The 25429-nt window shown below is 45.0% G+C and overlaps 1 protein-coding gene across 5 annotated transcripts in view; it reads left to right on the top strand.

The window, feature by feature from the left end:
* LOC109852529 (zeta-sarcoglycan) overlaps positions 1 to 24532 on the top strand; it is a 195545-nt gene extending 171013 nt beyond the window's left edge. For all 5 annotated transcript variants that reach the window (XM_020423751.1, XM_020423755.1, XM_020423752.1 and 2 more), the window contains 4 exons: positions 6995 to 7280; positions 19612 to 19801; positions 20032 to 20224; positions 21977 to 24532. In XM_020423751.1, the coding sequence (XP_020279340.1) occupies positions 6995 to 7280; positions 19612 to 19801; positions 20032 to 20224; positions 21977 to 22325 (1018 nt within the window). In that variant the 3' untranslated portion in view covers positions 22326 to 24532. The remainder of the gene's footprint in view (positions 1 to 6994; positions 7281 to 19611; positions 19802 to 20031; positions 20225 to 21976) is intronic.
* Positions 24533 to 25429: the final 897 nt, after the last annotated feature.

The raw sequence follows: 25429 nt of genomic DNA, 5'->3' as shown, positions 1-25429 counted from the left end.
TCGAATGATTAGCCGATAAATGCCTATCTGCGCGTTAAGCGCGCAACAATCTCCCGCGTCAGATTTATTAACGCGCCATCCTGTCACGTTCAATCCGGAGGGGAGGGAGGGTGCGAGAGGGGCCGAAAGGCGAATCGCGGCCGGGACGAAATAAAGTATTTATTTTCGTTACAAATTACCGCCGCTAATGGCCGCCGCGAGCGCAAATTACCGACATTACGTACTCCGCGAAATCTCTCACGCGTGCTTCATTACGATGCGCGTCGGCTTTAATTAGCCGTAGATAACCCGGACACAAACCGTTGCCTCGATTACTTTCGCGCGATCCGAATTTTCCGGGCAAAATTTTCGAAATATAAATGAATTTTCTCCTCGTAAATGTTTTTTTTTGTTTTTTTCACAACATGTATCAAAATTTTTGAAATTATTCGCACATTTCGCGGGATTCCCGAGAGACGTTTATATATTACTTTCCCCTCACTGTTCGCATCTCATTGACGGTTTCCGGCTCCCGAGAGACGTGCCTCTCACGAATCTGACGAAATTTGCAAATAATTCCAAGCACTACGATACATATATTTATCGTGTGAGGAGTAAAACTCTTCGAGAAAGTTTCTTCATTCCCTTTTCCCTCCCTCGAATAGAATTTTCTGTCTGAAAATGTGATTTGTTCGTCGTCTTGGCGCGCGAATTTGCGGAAATACGTTTTGGAAGTGACGGCGGATCGGGAGAATGGCCGTTGCGATTTCCGGACTGACCTCTATATGGACGATCGAGAGGGCCGTCGATGTTTGATCTTTTGATTGAATTGCGCGGCCAATAACTGACCACCCTTAAGGGGTTTCGTACGACTCTCGGGAAATATCGAACCTTGAATGTCCCTGATTCGCGAACTACGCGCCTCTCTCTTTTACCCGTCGATGCGGTTTCTCTGTCTTCTCTCGCATCGAGCTGCGGTGCTTGAAACTTGTAGCCCTTTCTCCTCGGTTCTGTTGACGGAATGCGCGCGCGCGCGCACGTACGCGGAAATTGATGGATACGTTTGTTTTGTTTTTTTTTTGTTTTTGTTTTTTGTTAGGTCACCCGCTGTGTAATTAAAAAGTATAGCGTCCAAACATTTGCATTCGAAATGCGCGCGCACCCCGCGCAACGTATCAATCATCCGTCTGTCAAATTACGTGGAGAAAAAAATTTGCACAATGACGTCGCCCCATAATGACGACGTTTGTAACAAGACGCGCGCCACTTAGAACGGGGAAGAGAAAAAGGAGGGAGAAATCGCTTTTGCCCGCCACGAAGCGAGAAATGACCTATTGTGCGCCGCCGTCGCGAATTCAATTTTGCCCCAATGAACCGCGCAACGCCGAGTAAAATCGAAAAGAGTCGACAGAAGGGTTAATGGGGAGGTCTCGCAATTTCCGCGACGTACGTTCCTGTCATATCGCCGTAGAGTCAAGGTACGCGCTCGCTCGCGATATCGCTCACCCCTCCCTCTCTTTCTTGACATTTTTCATGGAAATTGCCGTGCATTGGCAAACGGGAGAAATATATATGAATAGGAAGAGCAATATATCGAAGGAGATATAAATAGGCTGGCGCAAACGTAAAAAGACGGTATATGGGGGTTGCGGGCGAGTCTGTTAGTGGCCATTCTGGTTAGACTGTGTTTGTCTTACGGGCTTGGCGCGGCCATTCCGGATTATTGGTGACGTGGAAATCGAACCGTCCTCCGGATGGACAACTCTCCCTTCTCCCATCCTTTGCTGAAAGACCGCAAAGGTGCGGTAGTCGACCAACCCGCACGATATAAACCGCGGTTTCCTGTCACGGAAATGTCGCGAGAGAAAATAATTAAACTCTTCTTTCTTGACGAGATCTTCTCCCGCATACGCATTAATACCCTCAGAAACGGTCGCGTGAATCTTCATTCTATCTAGAGGGACAATCCGGCATGGAGATGGTCTGATTTGACGTGACAGCGGCGGGCCCTCTGTCATGTCAAGCTGTTCCGTCGTGTCCGCATGTACACCATTGTGCGTGTGACCGCGTATACGGGACTGCGTACCTATGCAACGTGTTCGAGAAATGGAATGCGTCTGTTTCGTAGACGAGAGATACGTAAAGTTTCCAGAGAGAAAGGGAATTGCGCTCAAGAAAATTTATTGCCACGAGCAGCGGTAATTGTTGGCAGCTAATGAGGCTACGTAAATGCAAATTGGATAATTAAACGCAGAGAAACTGACGTTCGATTTCTGTGTGCGTTAAAAAATTAATCGCAATTATTATTTACAAACAAAGAAGATTCATGTTTTTTTTTTTTTTTTTTAACTGAGCAATTTGATCTTTGCGAGCATTTTTTCTCCGCGTGTGTAATTGAAGCGAATTTTTTCAATTCCGCTGTTTATACGTCGCGGAGTCATCTTGTCGATCGCCGTATTGTCAAATCTGCTTGCAAACGATCCTCTTGGTTCGATAAAGCGGAAAGATCGACATTTCGGATCGTTCGGCGAGTCGAGTAGGTTTTCATCGACAAATACGTCTATTTGCTTCGTCGTTGAAAAGAAGGATTTACTTTCCCCATTCGAGGCAACCGAGAATGAGACATTTTTTAAGCAAGCAAAAAAGAGAAGTGACTATTTATCTATTTAGTACCAGTTTTTAGATTTTTTTTTTTTTTTTTTCGTTCTGAAGCACACGCTTTCGCTTTTTGCTAAAGATACAAAATTATTTTACAGAAAAAACATTGTTTTCCTCCGTTCTTATTATTGTTAATTTACGAAAATAAAACTTTCGCGAAAGCTCTGCCTGTTATCAACGGAAATTGAAACAAACAAACACAGACGACGATCATATATATATATTGCGCGAAACAAACCGCTCTTTTAATTTATTAAAAGAGCGATTGTATTTTTTTAAGAAAATAAAAGTAAATGAAAATTTATCTGCAAGAGAAAACACACACAACGGCTTAATATTGGTTTTCAATCACAATTTATTTAACGACGCGTTTCTCGATGTGTGTGCGTGTGCGAGCGCGCGCGCGCGTGTGTGTATTCAAATAAATTAGAAATAACAATCGAAAATGCAGGAACTGCGTGCTCGGCTGCGATGTATCAACGTTTCTGTCTATATAAAACAACGTGTTTGGCTTTTCGCATCGCTTTGCTTGTTGCGCGCTCTTCAGCCGTCGCGAGCCGCGCGAGAGCTGTCATCGGCGTCCTGGAAACAACTTCGGTAACACGGAAAGCGGGATATTAGTGAACAATGGTGGTCATAATGCTTCCTGCCGGTTATAACGCCGAGTTATACCTGCCTGCAACTTGAGTCAAGCGCAAACCTAGGATTGGATGGCAGACAATTTAAGCTCGGCTTACGATTTAAACAACGGTTGCGCTCTGTACAAGCCGGGCCTCTGCTTCCGCTCTCTTTCCCTCCTCCTCTCTCTCCTTTCCTGACCCCCGCGCCCTGCCGCGCGCGTTCCTGACCTCTGTTTAAACACTCTTACAACCACCCAAATGCGGTATGGATTAATTCATTCAACGTCCCTATCTGCATCCGGGAAGGGGCTTTCGGGCGCTTAAAGCGGGGAAAATAAATCTATCCCGCGCGCGGGCGAGTTCTCGCGAGATCGCAGCAGCAAAGAATCTAAATTGCGGTTGCCGTTGTAATCCATCGTTGTCACCCGCGCGAAATAAATGATATCCGTAATTGTACCTCCCTTACCGTACCTACTATTTTATTAAGCTGGGCTCATTGTTCGCCGCCGAAAGTGAACCGTACGACGTAGGCGTGTTGCCGCGTCGCGTTGTTTCGCACCGAAGGCAAAAGGTCGCGGCGTCTGGGCTTTCATTTCTGAGTTTTCAAATCACGAAAAGACGAAAAAAATCCATCTCGCTAAAAAAAAAAAAAAAAACAAAAAACAAATGAGCGGACAAATGAGAGAGCGCGTCGGCGCGCGCAATTTGCAATAAATTTAAACGCCTCGCCGCTTCCAAGTAAATGAACAGACGGATGCGCGGACGTAATAAGTTGCGCACCTACTACGTGGTTTGTGTATAGGAAAGAAAAAAGCAACTATAACTTCAGGAAGTAAGATATCTTCGCGCGAAACGCGAGAGAGTTCCCGGCGCGCCGGCGTTCTCACGCGTGAAAAATATTTTCTCGCGCCGCCCCCTCGAATTACTGTAGCAGTAATAATTCCGTAACTTGCAATGCACTTTCGGCTCGGGACTGTGAAATAATGGTCGCCGCGCTAACTTCGCGTTACGTCAAAAGTTCCGGAGCGAGCGTTTAACATATGTCCGAGGCTATTTATGGGCCATGAAATATTTCCGCGTTATAATTGCGCCTTAAAGCCTGAATTCATAATGCCCATTTTCCTTCGTCTTTTTTGCGCGCTTCACCGGCCACTTAAAAAGAAAGATATGCAAAAAAGGGCGCATTAAATAAATTTATACATTCTTGGCGCCATCTCGCTCGTCGCGCGCAAAAGGCGCGCGTATACTGATTATTTTCGTTTTTTTTTTTTTGTTTTTGTTTTCTTTCTTTGCCTTTGTCCGGAGTCGGATTTGCAGATGTGTGTATAATCGCGGCACGTCGTGAAATTTTCACTTGTAATTTTTACGGTGGCCCTAATGAGAGACTTTCGTGTCTGGGGATTCTTAAGTTTTTGCTTTTGCGCTCAGATAAAACTTTCTCTTTGCGGAAAATTGTGCCGCTGATGTGTTTCAGTGATATGTTGCGTAATTAACTTTGTACGAGTCATAAATGACACGTGTGTATGTGTGCAAGATTTGCTAATGGACTTAAAGTATTTGTTGTACTGATCGTGAAACATGTAGAGGGCATTTTTGAAGACAAATCCGCGACCGAGGTAATTTCTGACGCGAGAAAAAATTGCTGGAATGTGTGTCAGTCTCCGAAAAAATGAGAGCGACTCACATTCACAGTTGAGAATCGTGCGATCTCTCGTCGAGAAGTTGATACAGCAACCGCGTGCCGCTTTTCTCGCACTGGTTTATCGCCCGGTGCTTTTAATTTCGAACAACCGGGTCTCTTTTATACTCGCGAGGGGCATAATTATCTACAAAAGGGCGGGAAGCCCGGCATTGAATATTTTAGATCTCGCTCTTCGCAGCGCGCACCATCGATTTCTCTCTCTCTCTTCTTTCTCTTTTTCTCTGTCTCTCTTTCTCCCTCTTACCCTTCCTTCTATTTCACTTTGGACCTGTTCCGTAACACTCCCCAGCTTCGAAAATAAAACCGAAAATAAAACCGAATAAGTAAAGAAGCTGAGGGAGGCTCGCGCAAGCCGGTGAGCGGCGAGAACGGAAGGGATTCTTTCTCCCGTCCAAGGCCTCACGGACCCGGGATTAGGTAGGAAAGTTACGTCAGACATTCTGTGGCCAGCTTTGCATAAGTTCTCTTTCTCTCTTTCTCGTTTCCCTTCGTGTTCGCGTTGTTTCGTATTCCGTCTCTTTGTCCCGCGATTCCCCCAGTTCGGTTGCATGTCCGATAAAAATACGCAGAGCGTCGCATTAACTTCTACGTCGTAATCCGCGGGTCATTTCGCTCCCGAGCCGTTAAAGTATATTATACTACGTTGCTGATCCGCGATTCAGCGCTGAGAGCGACTTACGCTTAAGCATCGTGAGTTTATAAGCAATTGTCTTACTCTTTTTAAAAAAAAAAAAACAAAAAAACAAAAGGAATATTATTGTCTTTCACTTTAGAAGCTTTTCTCTATAAAACAAAACTTTTGGTTCACAAAAATCCGTTAAAAAAACTGTTTTCCCCGGATTATCGCGAAAGAATGCGTGATCGAGCCACGGCGTTGTGTACGAGAGCGCGAGTTTTAAAGTGAGAGAAGTGTCGCCATTTTGTAAGAGTTAGCGAGCCTGGTTTACAGATTACGGTTGTAATTAATACGAAGAACGATCTCGCGATATGATACGAGAAAGTGACCCTAGGTGTAATGTTGATTTCGTCATGTTATAAGAGTCAGCAGATTTTTTTTTTTATTGCCACACAGGTAATACGTACGACGAAGAGAGACGGCCGACGAAAATTAATTGCATCGATATGCAAATGCCTTGCGCATAATCAATGTGCAATACGACCGAGAGATTTTTTTTTCCTAGTCGAATATATATTGTTACAAGATCGTGATTTTAATTCGACGATTGAATTTTGTATTTGTAAAGAGGTCTTCTCTCTTCGTAAGAAAAACGAAGCAGAAAAAAATAAACGTCGTGCTCTGACAGTCGCTGACAGTGGCGAATCGACGAAGTTATCGGTTCGCCTATCGAGGAAGGACTTGGCGATCCTCCGCCGAGTTTATCTTTACAGGCCGCGCACGTTCGATATAAAGTATCCCGCGTTGTTGGACGTGTTAAGGGGGCGGGGAAAAAAAAACATCGGAAGATCTGTCTTTCGTGACGCGTTTCGTCTCCTCGAACAATTCCGCGCAGCCGGTGCTCAAGAATGAGGTATAAACCGTTGATAAATGATCACGGCAGAAAGAACAGCCTCGTAATTGTAGTCTTATTAATGGCTCGCAACTGCACGCTGTAACGACCTGTAGCTATAACACGCGTCTCGTTTGTATCTCGCAGCCGTAATCTGCCAATTTACGGCGTGAAATCGCTTGTGGCATGAAAACGGCGCATGAAGGTATTCATAGAGGGCGCGTGAAAAATTCAAAATATTTCAAACAAAAATTTCTCAATTGCTTCCGAAAAAATGTATTCGTTTTCAAATAGAAATTCGAATTATTATAAATCTTTCTCTCCTTGCGTTACAATATTCTATGTTGCTTGTATACATCTGTTTGAATTTTTCATTTCCAAAGTTTGGTTTGTCGCAAAATAAAAATGTGCGGTTTTGCTTTCTCCGATTAGATGTGTCTATTGATTTTCATAAAAAGAAGATCGAAAAAAAAAATGACAAAAGTTTTGTTTCACAACGTTATAACAAATGTATATTATTATTTAAGGATGTCGTCTCGAGGCCAAGGGGGATGGTCCGACGAACCCTGCACTTCCGGTGGTGTAAGTCGTCGCGGTGGCGCGCGACAAACTGCGGGGCCTTCCACAAGATCGTCAACTTCCGCCCTCGAGGAACACACTTCCGGTAGCACGCCGTGTAAAAGCGGCTTCAGATTAGGTGTCTACGGCTGGAGAAAGAGATGTCTGTACACACTGGTGTTAACTCTCACGGTCATTGTCATTGTCAACCTCGCCCTCACCGTCTGGCTGCTGAAAGTCATGGGATTTAGTTACGTAAGTACACAAATTAATAGAATGACGTTTTGTTTTTAAATATTCTTCTTAATAATTGTTTATTTTGATAAAGCGCAATATGGGTTATATGGATTTTGTTTTAATTAAATAAGGAAAAGTTTTGAAAATGTGATTGTTTCATCGAATTGTTTCTTTGAAATATTACTCGCGTACACGGAAACGCACTTCGGATACGTCCAAAGCGATCTTCTCTTCGGTTAGACTCTGCTCCAAGTTTGATCTGGATAAGGACGTGTGTAACTTTTCGACAGTCATTTAAGTTGACTTCTGTCTTGCGGCTTGGAATTAGTTTCGCGCGAGTTCCTGAGCCCGAATAACAGGCCACGACGATGTCGGTGCCGGGATCGCGTATGTGCGCGTCGCGCCGTCGGGCTACAAGCTCTGAGAGGTGGCGACCGAGGGTGGCGCGAGGTGCGAACGTGGTTAATATAATTCGCCGTAATTGCCGGAACCGTTAACATCGACGCCGCGGTGTTTCTGTCGTCGGAAAATTGTCGTTTGCGCACTTCATGCTTCTTCTTCTTCCCGCGACTTAATTCGATGACGCTCACAATTATCCGCCCCTTCTACGAGAGAGATCGAGCGCGGGGTTCATTAGTAAGTAAGTCGGCGGCGTTTCTCCTCCGTTCTCTCCTCGCAATCCCGGAGAAACTCGGCCTGTACGAACTTCTTGATTGCGATAATGGCTGTAATGTAAAGGTCGTTCCGATGTAAATGTCTGTGTCGCGCGCGAGAAACCCGAATACGATTGTCCTAAGTTAGCGGGGGACATATATACTTTGGCGATTCCAGATCCGGAATGTTGTCCGCCACTCTTTTATTGTTCCGGTTGGCAAAATTAAATATCTCTGGAATTAAGCCAAAAAAATTGAAATTGCACGAAACGACAAGAGAGAGTTGCTCTTGCAAGTACGCGTGTGAGAGAAATGTATCTCGACAATTAGAGAACAATTAGTTGTCTTGTCTTAGACAACTCGCGAACGCGGAGAGATTTTTTTACACGTATAATAATGTTATTGAATACATTATAATCTCTGCACTCTGTAGGTGGGCTTGAATTGAATGCCTTCGGGGCGATGTAATTTTCTCCTCGACAAACCGCTTCCGAGCGTAGAACAGCGGCTCCAGTTTGCGCAATGCACTTGGCAGTTACCTGTAAGACGCGAAATTCGATTCAATTCGCGCGCGCAGAGACCCGCACAAATTCTTCCAATCCACTTTATCGCCCGGTCGCATAATCGTACCGACGCTTTTGCTCCTGCAAAATCGGCATTCCCACGTATCCCGGAGCGGTGCAACAACGCTCCGTCGGATTCGTCGGATGCTAAGCTGCCGCGTCTAGTCCGCTCGATTAAGGCAAAAACGATCGTGAGGGACTCTCCGCGCGCGCTTCTCTGTCTCTCCCTCTCTCTCTCTTCCTCTTTCGTTATCCACTCTTCTCCCCACTCGCGTAACCGGAGAGGAGCTGCAACTACCTATCCGCCATTATCGAATTTATTCGAAATCGAAAGAGAAGCTCCCGCGATCTAGCGCAATGATCCCTCGATGGGGGCTAAACTCGGTGGAAATTGAGCATCAATCCGTAAGGATGGAACCCGGCAGGAATACCCCGTGGGAAATGTAAGTCTCTGTCATTTTCTCTCTCTCCCCCTCTTTTCTTTCCTTTTCCTCTCCCACCGTTCTCTCTCTCTCTCTTTCTCTCTTTTCTTTGTCCTTCTATTTATCAATCTCTTTTTATCTCTCGTTCTTTTCTGTCTGCTACTTTTTCGTTTTGCGCGCCACTTTCCGTACTCCATACGATCCATGCGCTTGAAACCTCTTGTTACCCTTCCATCCCCGTTTCTCGTTTCTCTCTTGCAGAGATTTTCTCATTCGATCCTCTCTCATTCAGTTTTCCCGCGCGCTTCTTCTTTTCCCTAATTCTCTCGTTTTTTTTTCTCGAGACATTCTTTAACTCTGCTAATGCCGCTCCGAAAACTTCTCCGATTGTCGTATCTTCTTCGCATCGCGTCGTAAGTCGTAATTACGAGCAGTAATTAAACTCTCATTTATCGACCGATAACTCATGTCCGATTAATTGTGCGACTCTGTAAATCAGCGAGACAATCAATTAGGAGTTCGGGGCGCGTTAATTATTGGCGCGCGGCGGCGGCGGGATCGACGATTTACGGCGATTTCGATTCACGGCGAGAAGTTCGACGCCGGCGCGCTCCCATCGCCATCGTCGGCGTGTAATCGACGTAAACCCCCCCCCCCCCCGGAATATCTCACGTGGGAAAGTTGCGATGTAAAATTCGCCCGACGAGTCTGCGGCGGCGAGGATACAGAGGATACGGCTTTTGCGCGCAGCAGTTTCGCATACTCACTTGCGAGAGTAAGAACGTGATTTTGTGCGGCGCGATGCACGTTGAAATTTTACGCGCAAAGAGGCGGATGGGATTTTTGGCTCCACATAAACGGATCAACCGAGCGAATTGAAATTGCATAAAACGTGATATAAACGCCGCGATATTTTCGTGCAATTTAAAATGAACCGATTTCGTTGAAGAAGGTAAAAAGTGATAACGAAGAACATCTCTTGCGAAAACCGCACCGGCAAGAAGTGAAACATTCTCTGAAATACCGTGATGCGCATGACTGCGCTTTTATTCTTGCCAACGTTCGTTTTTTTGCGCCGTCGTATGTATATGAAGACGCAAAAAAACGAACGTTCGCAAGAGCAAAGGCGCAGTCGTTCGCAATATCTTCTGCAAATAATTGCAACAGTATTTTCGTTCTCTCTTAAAAGAAGTAGTCAAGCTTCGCCGTGAAATGAAGTTTGAATAAAATGTTGGTTTCTCGCACGGCGAAATCTGGGACTTTTCTGTAAAACGCGATTTTCGGTAACACTTGTTACCGGATAAAAAAATCGACGGAGAGCCACACACAGTGGCGATGAGAGTTTGTATGTGGCGAGCAAGCCGGAAACTCCGAGAGTTAGTTGATACATCCAGAAGTTTTCCGCTTCTATACGCTCGTAGGCAAATGAAAGCGCGATGCGAAACGGGGAAATATTTCATGCCCTCCCTCGTACTTCTCCCTCCGTCTTTATCCGCCCATCCTCTCGGACTATTCATATTTGATGTGAGTCTGCCCTTCCACCCGCCGCCTTCTCTTTTCACTCTTGAGTTATCCCATCTCGACCAACCGCCCTCGGCCGAGAGACGTCTTCATCCTCCTTCATCCCGCGAACGATACCGCAAAGAAATTAAATCATTTTTCTCAATTAAGAAAACCGCCTTGCTCCCGTAACAGCGAAACTTTTGCCCTGGCGGAATTAATTAAAGAGCTCTTCTCGATCGGGAGCGCATTATTAATGAAGCCCGGTTTCATCGATGTTGGCGATTGTGTTTAATAGTCGCGCGATATATGTATAGCGAATTATCATTCCCCGGTGGCGGCGAAATGTATTCATTCGCGAATTAAAAATATCAGCAGTACAACTCGAAAAAAAAAGTGACATCGAATAATGACAACATTAAAATCGCAGACTGCTTTTTTGTTTTATAAAAATTAAACCACGCGCTCGATATCTTTCTCGAGCTGCTAATCTTCTTACAATTTGAATAAACTCTATATTTTATACCGATCCGAGAATTTTCATCTCGTTACTTTTTAATGCGGCTGTTTTTCGTCGCGCAATGCAAATGCAAGTTTTAATCGAGGTTTTTGTTCCTCGCTTGCGGTTAAAAAAGAATTTTGTCGATTGCGCTCGCCTTTTCACGACGCAAAAAGAAGCGCTTGTTTTTTTTTTTTTTTTCTATCAAGTCGCATTGTCGCGCTCGAGTGTCACACAATACTTCGGAGAAGGGAGAGGATCGTCTTTCGGCATTCCTATCAAGTGGACAGGTCTTAGGAGAGAGATCTTCGATTACGGACAATATATAATACACAGCTCCCGAAACGTTATGTCTGGCGGGGTGGTATACGGACGCTATATTGGCACTAACGGCTTACACATACACACACACACACACACACAGCCGTAGCGAACAGATGCCTCCCTTCCACCTAATATCGCTTGCGGGACCTCACCCTCTATAACCCTTGTGTATCCATAGAGAATTCACCTGTATATATACATTCCTTCCTACATCCCCCTGCGAAGATACATATTGCACATTTCCCCCTTCACTCCTCCCCGTTGCCGCACTCGCGCGCGCTAGGTGGCTCTCTCCTCTCGCGCAGTGTGCTTTCCACACGGAATCAATTGAGATTCATGTCTCCAAATGAACACTCGCACTCAAGTTATGTTGCACATTCGCGCGCGCGTCTCCGTGAGATCTTCGCATACAAAGTCGGTACTCTCCTCTCTCTTTCTGTCTCTCTCTATCTCACTCTTCATATGACGTCGATATTCTCGCGAAAGAAACATTACGATTCGCGGTAAGATTTCTTCTATCGCGTTTTCATTACGTTCTGTAGACTGTCTCAAACGCACAAGAGAGAAAAATTGTATTCCGTGTATATTTCACAAAGTCAAAATACGACTGTTATTTTTTTTCTGACGACTAATTATGATCACAATCACTTTTCTTGATATTATTACTGACGATGAACGCGGCGGAAACTTGACCTAAGACAAAAATTTGTCACAGATGTCGTACATGTGTACACATGTGTGTGTATGCGCAAGCACGGAGTGGTTCCTTGTATACGTTACGTACATACGGTGTGTTAGTATTAAAGGATATCCATTATAGCCACCTAGCCACCAAGTGCAAGTGCAATATAGCGGGCATAGCGCCATGAATTTTGAACGTATAGCAGTGCCGTAGTACGTTAGTGGTGGCGGTTATAGGTCGGTTCGTGTGGAAGGCCGAACAGACAAGTTTATTGTTTCCAGGGATTTCGCACCAAGCCACGGGAGACCGGCTTGGTACGAACCTCCCATGAAGGAGAATCCATACTTTATCAATCGATGATGAAGATTCCTACGCGAGCAATTGCTATTACTGACCGACCGTCTTTCCATCTCGTGCGCGCGCAAAAAATAATAATTTGCGCAACCGAAAATTATTATATCGGATATTTTATCAGATGTTGTCATCAATTAGTTCCGTTGCGTTTGTTGCACACAAACCGTCGCGGGGCGTAAAGATAACGAGAAAGAAATACACAATTTTTGAAATATATTCCGCATGCGCGTTCAAATCACTCGCGATGAACTATAAATTCAGATCTCGCTCCCCACGTGTCGCGTAACTCCGCTTTTCCATATCCGCCGATCGCGAGCGTGGCTTGCCGCGAGCCAAAAGTCAACAAAGCGATATTTGTCCCACAAAAATCGCCACGGCGAAGATTTAAATTCGACAGTCGCATTACGCCAGACGTCGCGGCATTTTTATCGATTTCCCATTTCGAACCGCCCGCCCGCCGATCCCGCCGTTCTCTACGTCACATGCCAGATTGGGGTTATAGGTTTCTACTTCTCCTCTCTCTCTCTCTCTCTTACTCTCTCTTTTTCTCTACCCACTCCGATAGTATATCGTATAATCCGCGGAAGAGCCGTGTACCGCACCGATCTATAAGGGAGAGAAAATTTCACGGGAGATTTTCATTTGAATGCGACCTCTCGAGTGACGAACGTTAATAGAAGGACGCCAAGTACAATGAATTATTATATCGAAGCTGAAAAAAAAGAACGACGCGGAGAGAAGCGGCGTGGGAATATTACAAGGGAGGATCTCGCAAAATAGAAGCGCAACGGCATTAATGATGCCCCGAGGGCCGTCTCGTCTTTATATAATTGTTGCCGTTAGTGTAAAAAATATATATATATATATACGTTTATGTATACATATATATATATATATATATATATATATATATATATATACGTATCTATAAAATTGTAAATAAAACAGAGTCAGCTCATCCGTTGCGGCGCTACGCGCTCGCTCGTTATCTCCGAAAAAAGGAAAATAATCCGGCGGGGAAACTCTTCACGATGACATTCGTTACGCGACACGCTTTCTTGCGCCCTGTTTAACGCGCCGTTATTACCTCCTCATCTCGTTCCGTCAACATTTGTCGCGTGAATAAATGTAGCCGAGGTCCCGGTTAACATTTTCAACGACCAGCTGAATCTCCTTCTCGCAGTTGTGTGTCTACTTTCTTTTTAAATATTACTCTACTTGATTTAATATTTAATAGTAATTTGCTTCATTTGTGTGTTCAAGCCCCCCGTGTAATATATCAAGAATTATTAACTCAAATTAGCGGGAAAGGGACAGAACGGACGACGACAAAACGGTGTGCGAAACGTGACGCTCTGTCAACGTCGCGGAAACTCACGACGCGTGTGTTAACCTTTGTTCGCAAGCGGGACGGAAAGTACCCGATATATATACATACACGCGCACATACGCGCGACGTCGCGCTTCCGGAGCGAATAATCCTCCTGTCGATTTTGCCGGCAACGCGCGCGATAATGACCTGAACGAAGTCGTCCAGAAACGCGGCGAGTTAATCCTCAGAAGGCGCGTTGTCGGGAGGCCACCATTTAATCCCCGCATCGTCGCGCGGTAAAATAACACGAAATTGCGATGTCGCGGAGGTGACGCGCGCGCGCGAAAGAGAGAGAGAGAGAGAGAAAGGGAATAGACTTCGGATTCGGTTATGGCCGCCAAAGGGGGGTTTATTTGCCGGGCATTCCCCCGAGATGTGTAGAGGAGACGATGACAGGTCGGTTCAGAGTCGGATTACTCGCGGCGCAGAAGTTAGGCGTGACTCTACTCCCGTAGTCGGTCCGGCTCGGGATAATTACGTGAGGTGCATTAGCGTGGCGGCGCACACGTGTGTGGGTATACATGTATATTGTATATATATATATGTATATGCACATATATGTAATAGCTCGCGCACGTGCATATGTATATATAATCACCGACGGCGGCGGCGGCGGCGCGCATCCGCGGCGGAGCGCGTACGTGTGAAAGCGCGAGAAACGTACGGCTGTCTGTCACGGAAAGTATACGCATTGTGTGGGTTAACCCATCAACGTTGCGGTCGCGCAAACTCACGCGAATGTTAACGCGTGTTTTGCTCGCACATACGCGCACGCGCGTGCGCGCGCGCACACACACACACACACACATACGAGTAAGGACTAACGATTATTATTTTTGATAACGACCTCTCTCCGGCCAGTTGTGTGTAATTAAAAACAGAGAGACGCGGTACATGTTACACTGGGAATTAATTGCGCGTAATTTGGGAATCACCGTCGATGCTCTTTTATCGCGCAATGTTGGAGATCGATAACGGTTTAATTAAAGGAGAACTGGATGTTTTTTTCGTTTCGCGATAGAGTTTTTTTCTTCCTCTCGCAATCCGTCGTGTCAGCGCGCGAACACGCGCGATACCTCTCGCCGGATATGTAATTTTCGCTCCTTCGCGAAATGAGATGTTCACGCGAATCGGTTCGCCAAAATGGCGTTCGCTTCAACGCGCCCCGGCTTCTATTCATCTGCGGGGAAACGAAATTCATCGCAGTGAAATCTGACTGCGCTTCCCCGGCGTGAATTTCATACGGATGTAAATTTATGTTAAAGCAATTTAGAAAATATATTCTTGGATGTACGCTGTTGCTTTTCGGCGGAATTTGAAATAATATCGAGAACGCATCTACCGGAACCTCAAAAATAATTTTTGTTGAATAAAGTTAACAAAATGGGTCACGCTTCGCGAAAACGTGCATGACTCTCCGGTTTCTTCAAAAGTTTTAAAACATAAAACAGTCGCGACAATAATATGTTATTGAGATCTTAGATCGGACTTTTTTATTCGAACGAATTAAATTTTTTTTTTTTAGAAAAACACATCAATAAAACGCAAAATTATTCGAGAAAGCGAATCGCAAGCAATTATGCTCGTCAATTTGAATTTCAGAAGTGCGTATTCTCTGAAAACGGTTTGTTTTCTCAGGTTTCTCTGTTCCCTCTATTTTCAATCGCTCGCGTGTGCCGACTGATCGAAGGACGAGAAACGTTCCCGACGAATTGCGCGCGATGATGCCAGTTGAACTGAAAGACAGAAAAGTATAATAGACAAAAATAAGGCATTCCTCCGCGCCGCGACATGCGCTACTTTTTAGAAGAATATACAGCGGGATCTTTTAGCTGGCATGTCTCACCTTTATCTCGATGAAAAATCGAAAGAACAAGTCGGATCAAAGGAGAAGAGAGAAAGAGGAATGTAAAAGGAAGAGAGGAAGGACGAGAGAGAGAGCGAGGCGCAGCAAGGCGGAGACGGAACGCCTTTGTAATCCTTGTAAATAACGCGCTTTGTATTAATTTATGGACGACGACCAGCCGAGTAACGTCGAGCCGAGGCGTCGTTACGATGATATACGCTTACAAGGGGTGTTATTTGGATTTCATTACGGTGCCGCAACCGATACCGCGCCGTCTCGATCCTTCGCTCCCTCTCTCCGCAAATCGTTCGTTATTCCGGAAGAATTCAAATGCGAGTAACCGGCGTTGCCGAGATGACAAAGCGGAACAGCTTTGTTTTTTGCCCGAACGCGGCGCGTACAAATTCGTCATCCGAGCGCCGCGCGAATTGATTTCGACACGGCCGGAAAATCTGTTAATCACGGTCACATCGTGCAATTTTCCGACACGATAAATACTTGATGACGTCGCGACGACCGCCGACGATTGCATCGATACGAAGAAAATATGGTCGCGCAGCGGTTTGATTTCCAAATTTAACCGCGCGGCTAAAATTCCGCGGATTTTTGCTTTTGTTTTATTTCATGTCTTTTGTTTCTCCCTTTTTCAAAATTTTGTAACAAAGAGCTCAAGAAAAATATCGTGTTTTTGCGCTGCAAAAGAGGGCCAAGAGGTTCGATATGTTTTATTGTCACTTAAATCCTCTTATCAACGGTCGACAGACAACGAGATAAAAAGGGTATAAAGCCTCGGACTTAATGATACCTGTCTGACGGTAGATTACTTTTACTACTAGCCGCGCTCGTTCTCACCGCCACGATTGGGCGATCCCCTTCGACTGCGGAGGTTTCTCAAGACCGTCTGGTGATTCCTAGAAACAGGTGCAGCCGTAGTTACTCTTTCTCTCTCTCTTTCTCTCTCTCTCTCTCTCGGTTTCTTTCTTCTTCTCATTCGTCTTTCGCTTTCTTTGCTCGCTTTCTCGCGCTTGCGGTTTTTTTTGCCATTTTCATTGCAAGTCTCTCTTCTTTCTCTCTTTCTCTGCTTCTCTCGCGTTCCACATTTCTTCTCATTTTCTCCACATGATCGTGTCTCTTCTCTGTTTCTTCTTCGCCCGCTCACCGCGAACGCTATTGGAGTTTACGGTTACGGTTAAGTAGAGAGCAAAGAGATCGTATCGTTTTCCGAACGATTTGGCTAATCGAGTGCCGCTGGCTCGGCAACCAACCTCCGTTTCTCTCCTCTCTCTCTCGCATCGTCCACCTCTCTGTCGTGGATCGCATTCGGACTGATACCAGGAAACTCCACGAATGAGTGTTTAAACCGCGATCTCGAAACTGGCACTTAGCGAAATCTGACGGTCACACGTTTTCCGTGAAATCTCGACATTTATAGCGTCACAATGACGAATTGTATTGAAGACACGATACTTATTGTAATATTAGCAAAATGATATATACGTGAACCGCATAAAACGGTCATTAAAGGATCTACGTGAAATTCGTTCATTTTCTTAATGTAATTATCTATGCAAAATAATAATTTAATTTCAATCATCTATTTCAATGTTATACTTAATGACTGAATATACATATATGTATGTATATATACATATATACATATATGCACATATATATATATTATATCGCGCAGCATAAAATATTTTCGCGATTGAATGTTTGAAATTTCATGTCTATTTAATCATTAAACATGTGGGATGTGCGAATATTTGAAATCTGTACACAAGCGCAGCGTGTGAAAAACTCAATGGTAGTTTGCTAATTCAACGAGAAACACAAAAATAAAAAAGAACCAAATTTTATTTTATTTTATTTTTTTTATTTTCTAATGAAAATGACTGTTATTTATCTCGACGATATTTCTCCGGGAATTATTTGCTTTCTCTCAGTGGACGTGAAACATTTATTCTATTTGCCCGAAAACACAAGTATGATTTAGATCTCTTCCTCCCTCCTTTTTTTCTTTCTAAAAAAATACATGCGCGAGACAGAATTAAATTCCAAGTCGAAAAAGTCGTCGTATATATTTGCGACAATTAAACTGTCGTCCCGCCGGCTTCTCGATTAGAGGCGGAAATTATCCCTATCGTTTCGTCGCCGCGGTGTGTACGTGTGTGCAAATATTCGGCCTCCCGTGATGTTCGATTAAAAAAAAAAAAAAAAAAGAGAAAAAATCCCGAAATAGAGTTCGCTCTTCGAACGGAGGTTAAACCAGTTCGGACAACCCGTGGACTCTCTCTTCTTTCCCGGTTGTGATAATAAGTGAACAGAGTCCGGTGGCTATTGCTTTCGATCGAGCGGCCAATCATCGGAAACCAATGTGGACGGAAGACGGGGCTGTTTTACCGCAACGGGTATTTTAAAGACGCGCGCAACGAGACGGGTCGACGACGGCGACATGGAAATTTGCCAAGCTTAAATGTCTGTTGGAAAATTGTTTCTGACGTTTCGCGCAGATTGTGTGTGTGTGTGTGTGTGCGCGCGCGCGCGCACGCGCAACCGGCTTCGCTACAAAAATATATTCTCGCTTTCCGCGAGGCGATATTAAAATACGCCCGCGCGTATACGTTTCACGTGCGTTAACATGAAGAATGCAATCGACGGTCCGTTGCTTTGTCGAACTACGCTCATATATCGCGCGCGCAAAAGGTTAAAGAGCGATGTGTAACCCATTTTCGCCACATTGACGCGCACGAGATCCACTACGGGAATTTAACTCCAAACCGTTTTCGACAATTTTACAGTTGTATTTGAATGACTGACGCAACAGTGAGGAAGAGCTTCAAGTTCGATTTTGATTAATTCTACTTTTCCCCGTAATTTTCACTTCAATAATCGCCACGTCCGAAGCGAGATAAATAAAGTTTTACATTTGTTTTATGTTTTTAACGATTAATATAAAATTTCGCAAAGAGAGAGAGAGAGAGAGAGAGAAATAAAATTTATTTTCGCGTCCCGTTTGAACGTGCGCGCGCGTCTTCTCACGCCAGCCGCGCGGTGTATCGAAGTTCGATCGCAATTATACGCGCGGCTAAAACTATTTCGTAAATGCAAAGTTGCACTTTCCGCGTAAGTCCCCCAGGTAGGAGAACAGCCGAAGTTTACGAGATGAATGCAAAACGCGCAATGTGTCTACTTTATAGTGTTTTTCTCCTTTCGTCCCGAAACTCTCCGGCGGCGCGGCCGCCCATCCTTCTTCGCTCGATACAGGGAGGGGAGGGCGGGATTCGCGTGAGGAGAAAGAGAAAGAGGGACGGAAAGAAAAAGAGAGATATATATCCCGCAGTAAAATAAAATTCTGCCTACGCCACTGTTTCGGATATTACGGCAGATATTTCAAACGAACGGGCACAATGGATCACCGCGCGTAACCCCGCACGTAGCTCATCGCCGTATTTATAATTCAGCCGTCTGAAGTGGCAATAATGGCGGGTGCCGTCGATACTTAATATCGCCACGCTGCGAAACCCGACACAGTAATGGAGTATATTATTTTATTTTACGATACGAGCGATACGACGCGGTGCGGCGCGCTCACTCGATCTCGAAGATATCGATATTACGAGGCTTCCCCGACGTGCGCGCCCGGTCCGATTTTAATAAATTCCGGCTTTGCGCGGCAAAACGATATATACATCAGGAAGCGTCTCCTTAGATCGGTCTTGGTTTATTACACACTGTCTTATCGTCTTCGTTCTTTATTTCGATGACTTATATTACGTACGCGGTAAATGTAACCGGATTCCTCTTCCAATAGAAAAAAAAAAAAAAAAAAAAAAAACTAATCGAAGAATTATTTCTCCAGAGAAAACGTGATATAAATAAATACATGTATCGCGTCTCTCTCTTTCGGTTGAGAAATGAAATTTATAGAGTACGAAAAGTCTCTGAGTCAGCTGTCAATTTGATGGAAAATAGAATGGATGTACAAGAGGGAGGAGAGGGGGTGGAGCAATAAATCCCGACGAAGAGTACGGCTCTATTTTTATCGAGCCATGTTATAGCGAGACCTAGAAAGAGATTCGATGGGTTCGTTCTCTCTCTCCCTGTCCTGACAGTCATTTCCTTTTCTTTCAGGAAGGTATCGGTTCGCTAAAAGTGGTGCCTGGGGGAATCGAGCTGAGAGGTCAAGCTGCCGTGTTAGACGCTCTCGTGGCCTCCAGCTTGAGATCTCGAAGAGGCAAAAACCTGGTGCTAGAATCGTGGAGTAATTTTACGGCATCCGCGCGATCCCACGACGGACGGCTCCTGGCGCGATTAACAGTCGGTAAGTCCATACTTAAAGGTAGTGTTTAAGCGCAACAGTCTGCGTTTTTTTTTTTTTTTTTTTTTATACAACTCGCGCATCAAGAGATGTAAATTTATATTATCTAAAGAAATATACAAAAAACATATAAACATCTATTAGGAAATATAAAGTAATGCAACAATCGCTTTGATTTTTTTTTTTAATTAAACATAAGTTTAAGCGCGCACTCGGTTGGATTCTGCTTTCAGGAGAGGATCGGGTCGACTGCGTGTCCCGGAGCTTCCGAATAACAGATCCTCAAGGAGGATTGCTCTTCTCCGCGGACAAAAAACAGGTTATCGTCGGGGCGGAAATATTGAGGGTGACCGGTGACGGAGGTGCAGTTTTTCAGGGTAGCGTGCAGACTCCGATAGTGAGGGGAGAATCGGGTCGCGGTCTCAGGTATAAAAATTATATATATTCACGAATATTATTCTTCGATGAGAGAAAAACAGGGATCGCACATTTTTGTGAATTAGATTTTTCTAGCAAATTACAATCTGATTATTTGTGTGCATATTGTTATTTTCATGTGATTGCGCATATTATTTATACAATCTCTAAATGTTATTCTGTTCAAATAACACAATGCAATTACACAACTATTTGCGATCGTAAATATTCATTGTACGAATCTCGACTGCATGAAAATGCATGTACTCCGTTCGCACACATAATTAATACTGCGGCAAGTAGCGATTACCAAAATATAGTCCGACAGCTATGTATGGAGTTTAACGGACCGAGGTCAAATAGCGTTTTAAATCGGACAGCGTTTTAAGTCGCAAAAATAGTTCAGTCCGTCAGTGCGCGCGCGCGCGTGTACACATACACTGCACATTCTGTTCGGGAAAAATCATAAATTTCATAGGTCGTTGCGCGAATATATTTTAGGAACGCGGCGCGTTGGCTAATAATAAACGATATGAGACGCCGATCGATCCTTCTTTGTTCGTATAATACGACCGAATAATATCGCATTGTAGTGACGTTTCGTCTCTTCGCAAAAGAAGTCGTTTCCTCGTCGGAAATGGCCGACTTCTCTCTCTCTCTCTTTCCACCGATCGTTCCATCCAAGCGAGCTCTGCCACGGTTCTCTTTAAAAACCCTCTCACTCCGCGCCGTCGTCCTTTCGTCTTCATGTCACCTCGCGGTGTATTACGAAGAGATCGAGATTCTTGCGAACGCCGTGGCGACCAAAGACGGAAGAGAGAAGACAGAACAACGGGCGGAAAGGTAGCGAGGGAGGGGGGGGAGGAAAAGAAGAAGGGGAGGCGCAGAAGGAACGGAGTTGTACCGCCACATCGCGGTTATTGATAGCGCCGGGCAATTTACGGACGGATTTACGATTACAATAAAACTTTGCTCGCGCGGAAAATTATATTCATAGGATTGGATTTGCGCCAGATATGAAATACCGCGGATCCTACGTTCTCGAAGAGGCAGGCATGGGACGAGAGGAGAGAGGGCAGAGAGAAGGGAGGAGGGTGGAAGACTGTGGCGGAATAAGGTGGCGGAGAGTGCGGCAAAAGCGAGCGGGATGGCGGGACGAAATCTGTGGACCACCGCCACCATCTCCGCGCGCGCGGAAGCGAGAATCGATTATTGCGCGCGAGTTCGACTTCGGGGGCCACGAGAGTCAATACAGATATTACCTCCGTTGCCAGAATACTTGGATATAATACGATGGTTTACGGGCACATCAGAGATTTACGGTGTAATCCGCGTCATTGTTGGAACGTAATGCAGTGAAATTGAGGTGTACGAGTATATACGCGCCACCGCGGCTCATCGGGCAATGTTTATAAACGCGGTTTATCCGTGTTTTGCTCTCAATCGCGTTACCAAAAACACACACGGTTACATCGTGTCGCGCGCGCGAGCGTAAAATTTGAAATTTAACTATGCAAGATCGGAGTTAAAACCGAATGTTCGCGCAAACAAATGAAATGTTTACATATTTTTTTTATTTCTGAAATTAATTGTTTTTTACATAACTTTTGTGTATATAATTTCACTTGCTTAAAAATTATAGATTTCTAAGTCTCAAACTTGTACAAAAAACGGATAAGTAATTATTGTATAACGTTCGCAAAAACAAGTAATTACATGGCGATGTGTTTTATGTTTTTTTTTTTTGTTATTACGCCGCAGGCTCGAGTCAGCCACGAGATCGTTGAAGATCGCCGCTCCTCAGCAAGTGGTGATCGAGTCATGGGCGAATGAGATCTCGGCGACCTGTCTGACCGACATGAACCTGCACAGCGCTCACGGGGCCATCAGGCTCGACGCCAAGTCCGTCTACATGAAGGGTCTGAAGACGGCGATCCCGGTGCAAGGGCACTCGTCCAGGGAGCAGCAGCAGCACACGGGCAGATCGTCCTCGTCCGCTCATCAGAGTCAGAGGGAGACCAGCATCTATCAACTGTGTGCGTGTGCGAGCGGCAAACTGTTTCTCGCAAGGCCCGAGGGTAGTTGTCAGGCCGACAAGTCGATTTGCTAATATGACACAACTCGGGTTGGAGTGTATCGCGACGATGTATCGCGATTAAATATTTGTTTAGGCAATCGTGACGAACATTACTGTGGTGACGAGTCGCGGTGATTAGCGATAAGAAAGAGAGGAAAGGAAGAGAAGACCGTGCCGCGATCGGCGCGATCGGGGACGAGGCCTTTCATGGAACACTACAAATATGATATCAAACGAAAAAAAAAAATCCACCGCGCCGAACGAGGGCGAGGACGTCGAGCGCGCGACGTGCGTCAGGATATTACTCGCGACGCCTCGTGACGAGAGGAAAACACTGTCGACGTAGCCTAAGGTAAATTGATTGTTCTCGACGCGCGTTATTTTTTCGACAAAATGCGGTGAGCGGCCGATAAAGCTTTTAGTGAGGCTTTTCAAGTGCTACGCGTTATATTTGAGAATCTATATTTGGGAGTCTGATCTGGTTGCCAAACGAGCGGCGTCTGTGTGAATTAATTAAACGGAATTGCGTTTTGGTTGCGCCACGGTGTCTCTCATGGTGTTTTTTTTTTTTTTTTTTATTTACGATTCAGTCAAGGTTCAGTCGAGTTTTCGCGTAAGAAAATAATCGAAAGTTAATCTTGTGTTTATAAAGCATCAGTTCTCTCTCTTGAGAATGTTCTTGAAGAACCATCCGGCCGCGCATCTGAGAGATATGCGCGAATAAACGCGCGCGTCAAGCGGAGAACGCGGGTTCTGTTGTGTTGCGCGCGTACATACATAAAGAAAAATTCTCGCGAGATCCTAACCACCGACCGGAAAAATTCCCTCGGATTCGCGGGCATTCGGAAAATTCCCTCTTCAGAAGAATATATCCTCGGAGCGACATATTCAGCGGAGTCTTCCCTTTCAACTTTTTCTCCCGCGCCGCGCCGTTGGTCAGCGTGACGCATGGAAAAGAAGAAAGGGCGATTCTCGCTAAAGTTCCTCGTGTGCATGTGTGTGTTCGTGTGTGTTGGTGTGTGTGTTGTGTGGTGGTGTCATACTAGCGCGATGTTTTCCTCGGCGTTCCGAGGCAGGCGCCGCTCGCTTGTTTGGCGGATTCGGCTCAAACTTGTACATTTTCCCCGACGGTGTGTCGGAGGATCCTCCCAGGAGCGTCCATCGGGAATTCGCCGACCAACAGGGACCGGATTTCTGTGGTGTACTGCGAACAAGATCGTACAGTTAGTTTCCAAAATATGCGGCGTCGATAACACACAAATATATTCAAGAGCAAACCAAAAACGTTATTTATTGCAAAAACAAAAAAACAGAAATTTACATTACTCGCGCAAGTGAAAACTAACTGTATGTAAACTGTATGTATACGCTGACACACTCGTCGTCGACGCTGCACCGCGCGCGGTGCGCATCTCAAAGGACCGAATTCTCATCTCCGCTCGTTTGGCGCTGAACGTTTGGCGCTGCAAACTTCTTCTTCGTATTTTAAGTTTGAAACGAGATTGTGTAAAAAGAGATATGCAAAAACTCGGGCGACTGCGTTTGGCGCTAAATACATACGAGACGCAGACGCGACGTTGACACTGTGCTAATAAATAGACAGATTAAAAAAAAAAAAGAAAACAAAAAAAAACAAAAAAGGAGATACGAATCTGAGACGTTGTCGCGCACAGATGAAACGCTTCGTCGAGCGCGGTGCCCGATACAAATCGAATAAAAGATCCTCGATACTCCTCGCTTTACGTTTTCGTTCCCATCCCATGTTGTAGCACCTTTGCCGCGCATCCTTCGTTCGATACTTTCTAGTACTTCGTACCCTGTACACGCCTTGCGTGGGCGTAAAACCACTTGTAGGCAAAATCGTCGGTAGCTCCCGCGAGTCCGCACACACGGGAGATCGCGCGGGGGAGATCCTTTCAGGGTGATTACTCCTCGCAAATCGCTTACTTCTAAACGCGGTGTCTGTTTACCCTCACCCTTCCTCCTCTCCCCCGTGCCCCGATACAAAAAAAAAAAAAAAGTAGAAGCGTTGTTGTAAGTAGAGCGACGGCTGCATCGGGCTGCGCGTGATGTCGCCCGTTAAGGGAGAGAAAGGGAGAGAAAGAGAGAAAGAAAGTTCAGTGTGAGAGAGCGCGAGGCGTGTGAGAATGCGAACGAACGTAGTTTGACGCAACCGGATCGGATTGCGATCCAGCTTGTACGCTGTACATCGGCCATGTCCAGTTATTTATGTATGTGGCAATAAAGTCGTTATTGTTACTATTATTATTAAACAATTGTACTTTTCATTACTGAACGCATCGTATCGCGTCTCTCATCGATTTTACATTGCCGTTACATTGCCGGAGAGGAAGTCATCGCTTTTGTTCGCGCGCAGTGAATCGATATCGAAAAGTTTTACTTTGAGAGAGAAAAGTTCTGAATATTTCTAAGAATTCCCTTACCATCTCTTCGCAGCGAAGATAGCGCAATCACTGAGGGAGAATTCATCGTTGTTGAAATAAACAAAAACTTGGTCGTAAATAAACAACATTTTTGTTCGGCGTTGTCGATCCATTAGCCTTTACCATTATTTCTTCAATCGACGTGGATGTGATCCCTTTTGTTACGAGGACACGCGATTCCCCGCGCATCGTTACAGGTAGGTGGGCATTTGTTTTTCGCCATAATGTTATTTATATATATATATATATATATACATGTATCTACATATAACAACCATACGAATGATATATACGAACGTACGCATCGCGTTCTAGCGGCCAATTATAACTCGTGTAACTAACAACTGCCGTGGGTTTTGTTTCGTCCGACAAAAGCGGAAAGTTTTCGTGGTTTACAATAATATACGCGCACATACAATTAAAAAATTTAACATCGGGAAATACAACCTCCACGCGCGGTCCGTCCGATCGCCGCCCCTATTTGTTTGCGAAAGTGTGTTTGAAGCCGCGGCTCTCTAAAATTCATCCTTTTCCCCCGTTAAAACGCTCTCAGCGCATGGTGGCTGCGCGCGGTTGTGCGAAAGGAAAATAGAAATTTAAATTAGAGAATAATCTCAAGACTAGTTCGAACAGCCAGCTGCATAATATAGTATATGTCAAGCTGGCTGACAGGTAACAGAGGCAATCTCATCT

Source organism: Pseudomyrmex gracilis, unplaced genomic scaffold (assembly GCF_002006095.1).
Source record: "Pseudomyrmex gracilis isolate BER0280 unplaced genomic scaffold, ASM200609v1 scaffold_30, whole genome shotgun sequence".
Taxonomy (NCBI): Eukaryota; Metazoa; Arthropoda; class Insecta; order Hymenoptera; family Formicidae; genus Pseudomyrmex; species Pseudomyrmex gracilis.
Note: the sequence above shows the minus strand (reverse complement) of the source record. Positions and strands in the feature narration are given on the sequence as shown.